The sequence below is a fragment of the Lolium perenne genome, chromosome 2 (assembly GCF_019359855.2).
Source record: "Lolium perenne isolate Kyuss_39 chromosome 2, Kyuss_2.0, whole genome shotgun sequence".
Taxonomy (NCBI): Eukaryota; Viridiplantae; Streptophyta; class Magnoliopsida; order Poales; family Poaceae; genus Lolium; species Lolium perenne.
In genome coordinates, this window is record NC_067245.2 from 146,004,866 (window position 1) to 146,017,740 (window position 12,875).

At 43.7% G+C, this 12,875-nt stretch overlaps 1 protein-coding gene and 2 long non-coding RNA genes across 3 annotated transcripts; 2 read left to right on the forward strand and 1 right to left on the reverse strand.

The window, feature by feature from the left end:
* Positions 1-704: 704 nt before the first annotated feature.
* On the reverse strand, positions 705-4,170 carry LOC127322072 (cytochrome b-c1 complex subunit 7). The gene is made up of 4 exons (XM_051351022.2): positions 3,946-4,170; positions 3,703-3,860; positions 3,021-3,068; positions 705-964 (listed from the first exon to the last, which is right to left on the reverse strand). The coding sequence occupies exons 1-4, from the start codon at positions 4,040-4,042 to the stop codon at positions 896-898; spliced, it is 372 nt and encodes a 123-aa protein (XP_051206982.1). The 5' UTR covers positions 4,043-4,170; the 3' UTR covers positions 705-895.
* Positions 4,171-7,087: 2,917 nt separating this feature from the next.
* LOC127321920 (uncharacterized) lies at positions 7,088-11,167 on the forward strand. Its single transcript, XR_007864419.2, has 3 exons — positions 7,088-7,441; positions 10,214-10,497; positions 10,698-11,167. It is a non-coding gene; the product is annotated as an uncharacterized lncRNA (long non-coding RNA).
* Positions 11,168-11,193: 26 nt separating this feature from the next.
* LOC139836071 (uncharacterized) lies at positions 11,194-12,385 on the forward strand. Its single transcript, XR_011751995.1, has 2 exons — positions 11,194-11,715; positions 11,916-12,385. It is a non-coding gene; the product is annotated as an uncharacterized lncRNA (long non-coding RNA).
* Positions 12,386-12,875: the final 490 nt, after the last annotated feature.

The window sequence follows — 12,875 nt, forward strand, 5'->3', positions numbered from 1 at the left end:
AATTATGTAATGTTTGGTGCTCAATCGGAGCAACAACTATCGTCTATATGTGTTCATCGATGAATTCGACTGCGAGATTTCTAATTTCATGTTTTCAGTTCCTCTTTACGGTTTCTGTTTGCGCGACTGCCAAAAACTGATTAACTCTCGTTTTCGGGAGACTGAATCCCCCATTTTCGGTTTCAACTTTTTCGGGCATGCTCTTAGCCGTGTGGGAAAGGGGCTCACCTGTGGCTCGTGCTCCTGACGCAGGCTCGATCCCAGCCGCCGTGCTGAGCAATTGGAGGCCCGCGTGCATCTGGCGCTGGGTTGTCTCGCCGTTGGCCCTTCCTGGCGGCGGGCCATGGAGACGGGCCTGCAACACACGGTGGAGGTGGGCGTCCGCTGCGCCGCTCTTCGCTTCGAGCGTGCAGGACGTGTGATTCCGCCTCGCCTCCCAGGATAAGATGAAAGTGACAGTTGCCTCGCCTCCCAGGATAAGATGAAAGCGACAGTACTTCGCACAGGTTAGAGTAGAATTGCTTTATCATCTCACGGAATAATAATAAACGGTGTTAGACACGTGGCAGCCAGTTACCGCGTGCTCACGTATACACCTGATCACCAAACTCTATCCGTTTCAGAGTAAACCAATTGATAGCTTTATTAACCATCTTCCATAAGAGGCAGAAAGGGTATATATAACTTTTAGAAGGGAACATAAATTTAAAATTAGGTCAACTGAACCACATTTTTTAGAGTTCTATATCCAAGTCGTTACACATACAAGTATCTTCTGCTGGCCAATCACCACACAAACAACAACAGAGCGTTTAGCACAATACATAGTACATATCATCCACTGCATTTTATTGCATGCTCTGCATGATATATAAAAGACTACAAAACAGGGACATCATGGAAGGGTTCTCTCGTAGAGGGGGAGTGCTCCGAGTGCTTCACGCTCTGCTCTCTCCTTTTTCACCTGGAAAATACAAGGCATCAAACAGTAGCCAACTAATAAGGCTGGATCTTATAACAGTTAAACGGATGAGTGTCTAGGGATTCCATAGCAACATTGGATACGGATGGTATCCTATCAGCAGAATAATGAAATAAGAAGGGTACTACACAAATCACATCGATCGTATAATTAGACAGGTTCTCAATTGGACAGCCACCACTATGGAAACATCAATCGTGCAATACGAACTTGATATGGACCTATGATTGATCGAAAATAACAGTGGATAGTGATTATCTGATACCAAACAACTTTCAACTGCAAGATGTCTAGAGTGGATAGCATATTTGCACTTCGTGCACACTATCTTTTGGTGGTAAGTCAGATGTTATGCAAAAATAGGGAAATACAATAGACAGAAAAGACAATAGTCAACGACCAAGTCTAATACTAGTTAAGTCCACACAAATGGACTTTACTGTAGAATTGTGATTGGCAATGGGGAAAATACTCTCTGTGACTTCTAGACTTTACTCAGTTTCTCTAAACCAAGAGACCACTGTTAGTAAAGCATTTTCTACCGGGATCAGAAATCTCAGATTCAGAAGGGCTATGGTTGGACAAAGAAAAGAACAACGGCTAAGAATGTGTGGTGTGTGTGGGGATGTGACTTTGTCAGGAGATTCAGATAAGCTATATTGGAAATTGTCCGACACAGGGGTTTTCACTGTGAGATCTTGAGATCTTTTTATCACGCTCTACAGAATTATGGGGTGGTGCCATACAGGTTTATGTGGAAGATTAAGATTCCTATGTGAGTCAAAACATTTCTTTGGTTGGTGCTGAAAGGTAGCATCTTGACGAGGGATGTTCTCTTGCAAAAGGTGGGTCATGTTCGAAGAGTTACTTATTTTGTGGAAGCAATGAATCGATTGACCATCTTTTCTTTTCTTGCCCTTTAGCCAGATATGTGTGGAATGTGTTAGTATTGCTTTCAGTTTCAAACTTCCCTTCACCAATGTTCAAAGTTGTGTGAACATCTGGCTTAAAGGGTTGCGCGGTCTGAACCGAAAGGTTGCTGCGGTGGTGATAGCGGCAGTTTTCTGGGGGACTTGGGAAACAAGAAACCTAGCATGTTTTCAAAAGAAGTGGCCAGATGAACCGATTGCAGTCATACAAAATCTGCTATTGGTTTAATTTCTGGAGCTCTTTGCAGGTGAAGGACAGCGCAAAGGATCGACTACGATGGCTTGCAAAATTGGTGGAGCGAATCGCAACTGAGGTGCTAAGTGCCAGGAGGAGCTGGGTGTCATGGACCCAAGACTGGCAATGTAGAAAAAGTAGACAAGAAGACATTTTGAAAAACAGAAAGACGAAGAACTGAAGTCGTCGAAGTCTGAAGCCTGGGAGAGAATGCTTCAAGTGTGAGGGTCTGTAGCTCCAGGATGTGTTGCCTGTGCCTGTGCGCCCCTTTCCTCTTTTGTATTCTCATCATCTGGCTTAGGCTGTTTAGTTTCTTCTTTCTTTCAAACAAACTCTCCGTTCCATGGCGGGTTGGTGGTGTTGCTGAGGTCTGTACCAAACAACTTTTGGTTTCTCTTAATGGAAATCGGGGGAAACCCTTTAATTCAAAAAAAAAAAGTCCACACAAATGGTAACATAAGAATTCTGTAGGAACTAGGGAAAAAGGCACAAAAAGGACTAGATCTGAATTGGTCCATCTTTGAATAATGAGAGATGAAAGATGAATGTGCAAAGCTGCATCGAGGATCTAACTGTAGGAGGAGTTTTGATCATTACAACCATGTGTCAATTTTCCACTGATGTCATGTACTCTGCAATATCTAATTTGACAGAGAAAGGAGTATACACTATGACAAGCTAAGATATAAGAAAAAAAACTAGCAGACACATATATAATGAAAAGCATTTGGTAGAGCAAATGATAATGGCTAAATAACAGATTCACACTACGTGCATTTTTACCAAGTAAAAAAATGCCTCCTGGACAAGTTAAGTGATGGATGCGTGAAGTAAACAACAAAAAGGAAGGGTGATGATAAATAATATAACTTACCAGAGCCAGCATGTCTGAAAGATAGCTTTTGAAAGGTGTCTGCAGTGCCTGCCAAACAAAATCAACCATGTCAAAATCTTAAGACTTTTACAGTTGTACTGGTGTCTTATTATATATATTAGTGAACTGAAAAATATTAGTGGTGCTTAGTAGTAGGATGCCCATAATAACATGTGTTCCACGAGGTTAAAATAGACCTCGATGACCATATATACCTAATGCTTAGTTTCTTAACTCACTTTATCTTAAGTTGCAGACCTTATGGCTTCACGCAACTAAGGAAGACAAACTAATAATATCCCCGACAGAACAGAGGAAGACAAACTAACGATTTCCCGGCAGAATAGAGGAAGACATCACTGCAGTGGTATAAGAAGTGCCTGGCACAAGGAGTCTTGGCCATCTGTCAGTTGGTCAAGTGATCTGCAATGCTTCCTCAAGACCAATCACAGTTTCAACAGTGTCAAGTGGATCAGAGACATGACAAGAGCGCCCAGATGAAAAAAAATCATATAAGTACAGCCCTCACACATAAGGCACATAGGCTACCAAAACTGCCAACCTGACAAACTATATCCAGTAGTGAACAGGAATTGACAAAATTCACCAGCATGAATGAAATGGAAGATTTCTCATTTCGAAATTGCTTGCACATCGGATAGCCAAGGACACGAATCTTCACCTTGACGTCGTCGGGGAGGTACTGATGCTTCATGGAGAGGTCCATGGCTCGCTTGAGGCGCTGGTTGCGGGCGTCCACCACCTCCCGCGGGAGCCGCGCCAGCGCCTCCTTGATGTCCAGGTCGTTGTACGGGTCGTACAGGTCGTCGTACCGCAGCCCTAAGCCGAAACAAGAAGCGACGTCAAGATCGCGGGGATGATCCAGCAAACCCTAGATTTCGAGAGGCGGGGGGTGGGTACGGACCGTAGTTGCTGAGGCGGTAGGCGACGGTCTTCATGTGGAGGCGGGCGAGCGGGTTCTTCCGCGGGTTCACGAACCACGCCGACAGAGACGACAGCATCTTCGAGATGCTTCTAGAACTAGAAGGTTCCTAGGCCCGCGGCTTCGTTCCTCCGGGGTGGTGTTTTCGTTTGGTCGCGAGCTCGCGATAGAGCCGACAGATGAATGATCTTTCTCTCTCTCTCTTTTTTTTTTTAGGGACAGAGATTTTTTTTTATTTGAGGGGAAAGACCACCGCTTTATTAATCACTAGGACAATGCCCGCGCGTTGCGGCGGAATAGCAATAAATATTGACTTTTAAGAGTGAATACTCATCGGCAATAGCGATCCATAGACGCCACACTGTTTCTATTTCGTTATTGTTGGCCATCGCTAGACATCCTTCCGTTGGGCGCCGATTGTTTCTTGCATCTTTGCCATAGTTGTGTAGGCAACGGTGGAGGGCCTCATCGCTCCCGCTCGTTGCCAGAGGGCCTCGTGGGACACGATCACGTCTATGTCGATCAGTAGCCAATCGTCAAAGCCCGTCATTTTCTCAGACCCTCTCCTTCGTTATCCTTCCTAAATCAGCCCGCATATCTTACATACAAATACCTCATCCTCTCCTTGCATCTCAAGGAATCCCGTTTTCTCTTTTGGGCCATACATAATCATATAGGCTTGTTTGTTCTCTATCTCCCATTGACCAAACCTATGAGATTTTGCTATCGTTATTCCCACCGCTTAGCGGCACGACATTAAATGAAGTGTGTTTCATATATTCGAATCCATACATAAGTCAAATCCAAATGGCATGGAGTCGTTGCTCGATATGTCTTTTTTACTGCCAATTGTGAAAAACATAAAACATAATTTTAAAATGTTAATTGTGAAAATTATATCTCGCTTAAGAGGTCGGGACTCTCTATTGGCATCGTTGGTGAGTAAAACGCGTGGATGAACTCTTCAGCCACATCCGATTCCTACGGATCTCATGATATTTCAAAATCAATGTTGTCACAGATGAGGAGAAATAAATTAGATAATCGTCTTAGTCTTGCGCACCCACCCAATCTGACAATCTAAAATATCTCACATGAAAAACATAACTGTAGAGCTTACCATATTTTAAATCAAGCACAGGGCTACAAATAATCGACACATAATTTGTTGGTTCAGTTCTCACAATGATATGAAGAAATGGGTAGATAATGCGCTGCTTACAGCCATTTAGGAGCACATAAAGAAGTATCTAAAAAAATATACGAGATTTTTTTAAAAGGCTCACTTTCATTGGAAAAAGAAAGTTAAATTGATAGCCGTTCGGCCCAGCCGAGGCTGCACCCAGTAGCCCACTTAACTCAGAGCAGCCCTAGGAGCAGGCACGCCGCAAGGCACGCGACCCCTACCACCCCAATCCCAGTGGCTAGCGCGCCGCCGCACGCGACTAACTTTCTGGCCTCCCTCTCTCTCTATCTCTCTCACATGGTCCGGCATCTGCTCAAACGCGGTGGGGTGTCGGCGCCCGTGCCGATCCGTCGGTCCCGGCTGGCGCTCGCCACGCCGCCGCCGCCCAATCTACTGTCACCAGAGCGGCGACCCCGCCTCTGCCTCGCCTCCTGAATCCACACAATTTCGGGGCGAATTTCGTTGCTTGGCCTCCTTACACAGATGTCTGAATCCACACAATTTCGGGGCAAATTTCGTAATAGCTCAGAAACCTCTGTGCTTGGCAGCCTTACACAGATGTCTGAGATTTTCTTCCCATCCCTCGCCGTCCTTCTCTCCACTTCTTTCAAATCTTTGTGAGGAGGCTTGTTGATTAGAGGAAACTTAAGCTATATAAACCAGACGAACTCAATGCGGTGGAGCGAGGTGGGACTATCTAGCACAAAATATTCATGTTTGTGGCTAATCTACTGCAGCCTTTGGACGGACGGAGGCCCACCAACACAACAACCTCGCAGCGCAACGGACCGAACGCCCGGCCTGCGTGATCGATCAAATACATGGTGGGTTCGTTCGGGATGACGAAAATATAGCACGAACCGATACCTAATGGCACAGTGCAGTATTATGCAGATTTGTGGAAGGGCAAAACGGTCCAATAAAAAGCGTTGACGAAAATTTTAGCAGAAACCTTAGCTCCTTTATTATTAGGTATAGATATAGACTAGTAAGTGTGCACGTGCAACGCACGTTTAATAACATGTATGCCCTCCGTCCGTAATAAGTTTTAGAATTTTATTTAAATTTAAACTAAACTGATCTAAAGTTCGACACTTATTATAGATTGAAGAGTATTATAGATGATGTAACACAGAAACCGTGGACTCCGTGAACCATTGGAATCTGAATTCTTTTTCTTTTAACATAGTAAGTGTGCAGGTGCAACACAGGTTTAATAATATGTAATAGAAACATCTATTTTTCTGATGATGAGTTGGACGTTTCAAGTTTCTTAGGAGATCTATTCACAATCATACACTCTGTGAGACGTGTATTTTTTTTGTCATGTTCCAAGTTTCTAGTTTCTATATTATCATCATTCAGTTCCGAATCCACTAAAATGACATGTAATTTTCTTCTCAATGTGTCATGTGAACCTATCGAGTAGTATTCGAAGTTAGTTTTCAAATGGTGATACGTGAAATTAGATAAATATCATATCAGAGAGCGAATGATGGAATTTTCAATACAAATAATTCTCAATTCATATAAATAGTTTAATATTATCTTTTAAATCATCAAATAATCAAAAGTGTTTGTTAGTGTCCAGATCTCGAATCAAAAAAAGGGTGGCTGGTTTCAGCATGGTACTCTCATGCTTTCTACCTGGTCAAGATGGCCTGAACTCACGTAAAAAAAAAAAAAGATGGCCTGAACTATATTTGGTTGGAAGCCCCAAATAATCACGCTCCAAATAATTTACTAGCCTCATTGTGAATCTAGTCGATCAACAGAGCCAGATATGATTGGTTAGTTGCTGCGCAGGAATGCCCAGCCTACCGAAATCGAGCGCCTGGCACAGGCTAAACAAGTTGCCTGTGTATAATCCAGGCTAAGCAAGATATTAGCTTTTCCAGGGCAGGCAAGCAACAAAACATTACCAGGACGCAGCGAGGACAGCATATCCAAACACGCTTTCACTCTCAGAAACCAGCCCGTCACCAACCTCCCCACCGCTCCCGCGCAGTTGCTGCCTTTTTCTCCCCGCCGTCCACCATTCGATACTCACCAGCTCTGTCTCTCGACCTCGTGTCCTCCCTCCCTCCCTTTCGCCCCCACCCCCAGCGCGAGGACTCTGCACGTCCTGCTCTTCCCCGCCCCTTCCCGTTGAATCCGGTCGCCCAAGTGCTCAAGGAAGCGCTCGAACTCGTCATGCCCACGGGCGAGCCAGCGCTAGGCGCCGCCAGAGGCGGATGAGGAGGCGCGGGGCACGTCGGAGGACTCCACAGCTCCGGCCACACAAAATACAAGGTCAAATCTCAAATCCTCTTTCCATTTCTCTTTCCGAGCTCGAGCTGCCGTTCCGTCTGGGCCAGGGTGATCTTTCCGAGCTAGAAATGAGGATGGACTTAGTTGTTATAGTGATCTTGTTCTATCTGCCAGATGCAGCTATAGACACTGCTTCTGTTCTCAATCTCAAGTGAATTCTCTGTTTTCGATGTCCTCAGGTTTCAGTTATGTTTTGTACAATGCAAACTCCTGCTGATTTTCAATATAATTCATATTTAGCAGATCAATTTTGCTAATAAGGCTCGAAAGCAACATAAATAAAGGGAGGATTCTCTAAATAATGTCATGGAAGATATAACTTTGATGAACTAATTTCTGAAGCATTTGCTGCATGTTTCTAATCACAGTTGCTTGACCTTCTGGAAAATTTAAGCTGACTTAGTTCTGTCAAATGGAATCTCATGCTAATATTCAATACTATTATTATTTAGCAGATCATTTTTGCTAGAAATAGGACCAAAGGGAGATCCTCTTTTAGTGAGCTTTTATATATACCTATAATGAGTGTAGTTTCCCTGAATCTTGTTCTTCAGTATGCATAATGTTGTAGTTTTAAGTCTGCGTTACACTATCTGTACTGGCATTGTCAGCTTGTCCCGTATAGCTTCTGGCCCTTCCGTGCAGGACGTTGGTGCTGAGTCCAAGTCCCGGGCTGCCAGCATTTGTTCTTGGATAATTCCTAACAGCAACACAAATAAAACCAAAGTTTCACTATGGAGAATTGGAATTGTTGGAGAGATTGTATGACAAGAAAACTGACATTTGTCAAGTTGGAGTATCTAGCCTCTTTGCCAGTTATATTTTCTAGCTCATTGTTCTCAGCTATTTCACTTGATTCCTGTTTGCTCTGTAACTGAAACCCACAATACTATGTTTGAGAAGATAGTGAAAATCTTCAGATATGATATGTGATGTACCGGCAGAATTAGATTAATAATTAATAATGACAGTTGGCAAAAGAAAACTCACCTTTGTCAGCTCGGGGTTTGTATACTCGTCTTTTGTCAGCCCCTTCTAAATTTCATATTTGTTTGACCCACATGTATTTCTTCTTCTAATTCATGATTCTTAGGTTATGTAGTAATAAAATAGATGTGCCAAAAAAAATTATAAGAATTTAAAAGGAAAGAAATTTAATACATGGTATGAGTTACCTAGGCCACTAAAAGTCCTGCACTCCTCGTCTCATCATGCATTGTTTCTTCCTCTTGCGTCCACGTTATCTGTGAGAAAAATATGTTGAATTGGCTTACTATATTGGATATTATAACATTAGTATATATGAAGGCCTTATAAAAATGTGAACAACTGTTATGCTATTTTACCTTCCAACCTAGCACCTTGTTCAACAGGTTCAAAAATGCCTGCATGATCGGATTCATCATCACTCTTTGTGTCACCTGGATATGCATTAAATATCATAATAGTTATTAAATATCAGATCGCAAACGCTGTAACTGAACACATCGGGAACTAAATGATATAAATATTCATACACTATATATTTGTTGAAATAAATAAAATATGATGCACAATATTATATTACCTGATAATTGGGTGAGCGAACCTGCCCCTACAAAATTGGACTGGGCGATAAGAATAGGTCTAGTTCCTCCTGATCTTGCTTGCATCTGGTATGCATCATTTCTGTGCAACCAATCGGACTTATCGTTACCCCCCACCTGGGATGCATAGTTCTGAACATCTGGAGCCATACCTATAAAAACATTCCAGGTACAAAATCAGACTTTAGATTGTCCAGTGGCATGTGTATCAGATGGTATGTTTTCCTCAGTCACAGCGGCCGTTGACTGTTTTTTTAAGCTCCCGTAATTAGCATCGGCACTTTAAAACCTCATCTTTATTATTTACATACCTCTCCCTATCCCTCCGCCTTTTGACCTCTTTAGGATCTGTATACACATCACACTTAAGTATGTCACATAATAACGATGGTAGTGAACATTGCGTTTGTTGTGAACTACCTTGACTTTGCCCGTTGGTTATATCCTGAAATGGAGTCTGTCTGGAAGATGACACGCTGAATTATGCTTCCTCAATCCCGTAAAATTAAGAGGTACTAAACAATACAGCTTCCCTGCAAATTGTAATAGCATCAATGAATATATGGGAGAATTGATTGTAAATCAAATTAGAATTGTGGTCTGAATATATGGTTCAGAAATTGTCCCCTACTGCTCTGGCCCTTGCATTATATACTATTGATTTTTTTTACGGGTAATTATAGCTTTATAGTTTTGATATTGCATCTAGTTGACTGACCCATCTAGCTTGAAGTGCTTTAGATCAGTGGTAATTTTTCCAGATGCTGGTCGCAAGATCGGTGCATTCCATTTTAATTGCTAGACCCATCTAGCAAAGACATCTGTTGTCAAGTTGGATATACTACCATGATAAACATAGGCAAACTGAACCTAGGCAAACCGTAGATTAGTCAAGTGGGATGTACTAATCTCTATTCGACAACACTCACAGCATAGTCACCATTACATCTCTTCATGGCAATTTCTGCTTATTGATACACGAAATTACTCCTGATGATGTTTAACTTTAGAGCCAACATACTGCGTGGTTTGATAGCTAGGCAGGAATAGAATGTAATTTTTTTTTAATGAAATGTTCTAGTGCGTTATATAATTTCTCAGCCATTGCATAACTGCATTTTATCTTATGTCAAACGATTCTGAACATGGTGCTAAATATGAATTGCAGGTTGTGTACCACGATTGCTTACTTCAGACTTGAAGCAATTCTAAACATGGCTTTGTGAAGCATAGTTCGTGATCACAGACAGAAATCTGTTTGAGTCTTCAGATGAGCTGCAGGATAGTATTGTGGTTATTCAGCAGAGCAGTTGTGATAGATTTTTTCCTGAATTGCTCTGGGATGTGTTTACAAGGTTGTAGGAAGATGACATCAATTGGCCATCCCGCAAGGATATAGTTAGGAATCCAGGATTTTGTGGAAAGCTCACGTTACCTGTATGTCTTAATCAGGTAAGAGTGAGTTCACTGTATATTTAGCTTGAGTTTCATGAAATCCTGTTAGGCCAGCACCTCGTTGGTGAGGATTAGGCCTCATAGATTTGCTCCCTACATTAGTGTCAGAATATTCCTAGAACGCCTCAATCTTTCTAACTAAGGTGGGAGATTCTTGCATAGTTGCATATGATACCTGATGCTTCATCTTGTTGCAGTGCCGATTCTCTGAAGAAACCTGAAGAAATATGTGGAGTTGCTCGACGCCTCGTCCGGCGTTCGGCGTTCGGCGTCCGGCCAGTGCCGGTGTCGTCAGTGGCGTCGACTTCCCGGCCACGGAATGCAGTTCGGCCTAGAGTCCCCGGACGCCCGGTGTGCAGGCGGCCTCGATTCCGTGTCGTGGAGGGCTGAGGGCGTCAGCGTGGAGGCGATAGGGCAGCAGATCGACGACGGCGAGGACTGCGGTGGTGTTTGAACTGCGTCATGGACGGCGAGAAAGAGTGCTGAGCGGTAGGGGAGTGCGTCGTGGTAAACAGTTGGTTTTTTGTTTGCGTTCGTGGGGATAAATTGGTTAGCCATTGGAGCGGACGTCTGGTTCCTTCAAACACGGGAGAGTTTTGAGGCGTTGGATATTTTGATTGAAGGGCTAAGATTGGTTGGATCAGACCCTCTGGGTCTTTTATTAGTAGTAGTGACTATTCGACAACACTCACAGCATAGTCACCATTACATCTCTTCATGGCAATTTCTGCTTATTGATACACGAAATTACTCCTGATGATGTTTAACTTTAGAGCCAACATACTGCGTGGTTTGATAGCTAGGCAGGAATAGAATGTAATTTTTTTTTAATGAAATGTTCTAGTGCGTTATATAATTTCTCAGCCATTGCATAACTGCATTTTATCTTATGTCAAACGATTCTGAACATGGTGCTAAATATGAATTGCAGGTTGTGTACCACGATTGCTTACTTCAGACTTGAAGCAATTCTAAACATGGCTTTGTGAAGCATAGTTCGTGATCACAGACAGAAATCTGTTTGAGTCTTCAGATGAGCTGCAGGATAGTATTGTGGTTATTCAGCAGAGCAGTTGTGATAGATTTTTTCCTGAATTGCTCTGGGATGTGTTTACAAGGTTGTAGGAAGATGACATCAATTGGCCATCCCGCAAGGATATAGTTAGGAATCCAGGATTTTGTGGAAAGCTCACGTTACCTGTATGTCTTAATCAGGTAAGAGTGAGTTCACTGTATATTTAGCTTGAGTTTCATGAAATCCTGTTAGGCCAGCACCTCGTTGGTGAGGATTAGGCCTCATAGATTTGCTCCCTACATTAGTGTCAGAATATTCCTAGAACGCCTCAATCTTTCTAACTAAGGTGGGAGATTCTTGCATAGTTGCATATGATACCTGATGCTTCATCTTGTTGCAGTGCCGATTCTCTGAAGAAACCTGAAGAAATATGTGGAGTTGCTCGACGCCTCGTCCGGCGTTCGGCGTTCGGCGTCCGGCCAGTGCCGGTGTCGTCAGTGGCGTCGACTTCCCGGCCACGGAATGCAGTTCGGCCTAGAGTCCCCGGACGCCCGGTGTGCAGGCGGCCTCGATTCCGTGTCGTGGAGGGCTGAGGGCGTCAGCGTGGAGGCGATAGGGCAGCAGATCGACGACGGCGAGGACTGCGGTGGTGTTTGAACTGCGTCATGGACGGCGAGAAAGAGTGCTGAGCGGTAGGGGAGTGCGTCGTGGTAAACAGTTGGTTTTTTGTTTGCGTTCGTGGGGATAAATTGGTTAGCCATTGGAGCGGACGTCTGGTTCCTTCAAACACGGGAGAGTTTTGAGGCGTTGGATATTTTGATTGAAGGGCTAAGATTGGTTGGATCAGACCCTCTGGGTCTTTTATTAGTAGTAGTGATTTCGGACTAAAGGGATACAAAACTCGTCTGGCGAGTGCCGCGAGTCAATCAGCCAGACATGGCGGCCTAAACTACGACTAAAGCTTGAGCTACGCTGTACGCTTCTGTATTACTAGTACAAATGCCCGTGCGTTGCCACGGGTCCTCACTCTCTCGAGATCACCCACTTTATAGAGCTCCATCAATCTCCCGAGAAGACCGAGCGGAGACCGGTCCCTCCCTTGCCTCTTCATCATAGGTGCAAGGACCGCCGCAGTTCCGTGTTTGGCGGCCTTGGAAAAAACCACAACTAATAGGCTCATCGTCAAACACCCCGGCGCCGCACCGTCGTCGCCGTGGCCGTCTTCCATTCGATACGATGGATCTAGCTGTTTGTGGTTACCCCCGCCTCTCTATCCACATCTTGGTGGTGATCGTCAAGGATCTCTGTCCACATCTTGGTGGTGATCGTCAAGTAACTCTGATTCTGGCCACAAGATTGT

Excerpts from the sequence above, each read along its gene's own strand:
- LOC127322072 (XM_051351022.2), bottom strand. The coding sequence starts at position 4,042 with ATGCTGTCGTCTCTGTCGGCGTGGTTCGTGAACCCGCGGAAGAACCCG. Across the intron at positions 3,069-3,702 it reads ACCTCCCCGACGACGTCAAG|GCACTGCAGACACCTTTCAA; the intron begins GTGAAGATTCGT and ends TTTGTTTGGCAG. Across the intron at positions 965-3,020 it reads TTTCAGACATGCTGGCTCTG|GTGAAAAAGGAGAGAGCAGA; the intron begins GTAAGTTATATT and ends TGTATTTTCCAG.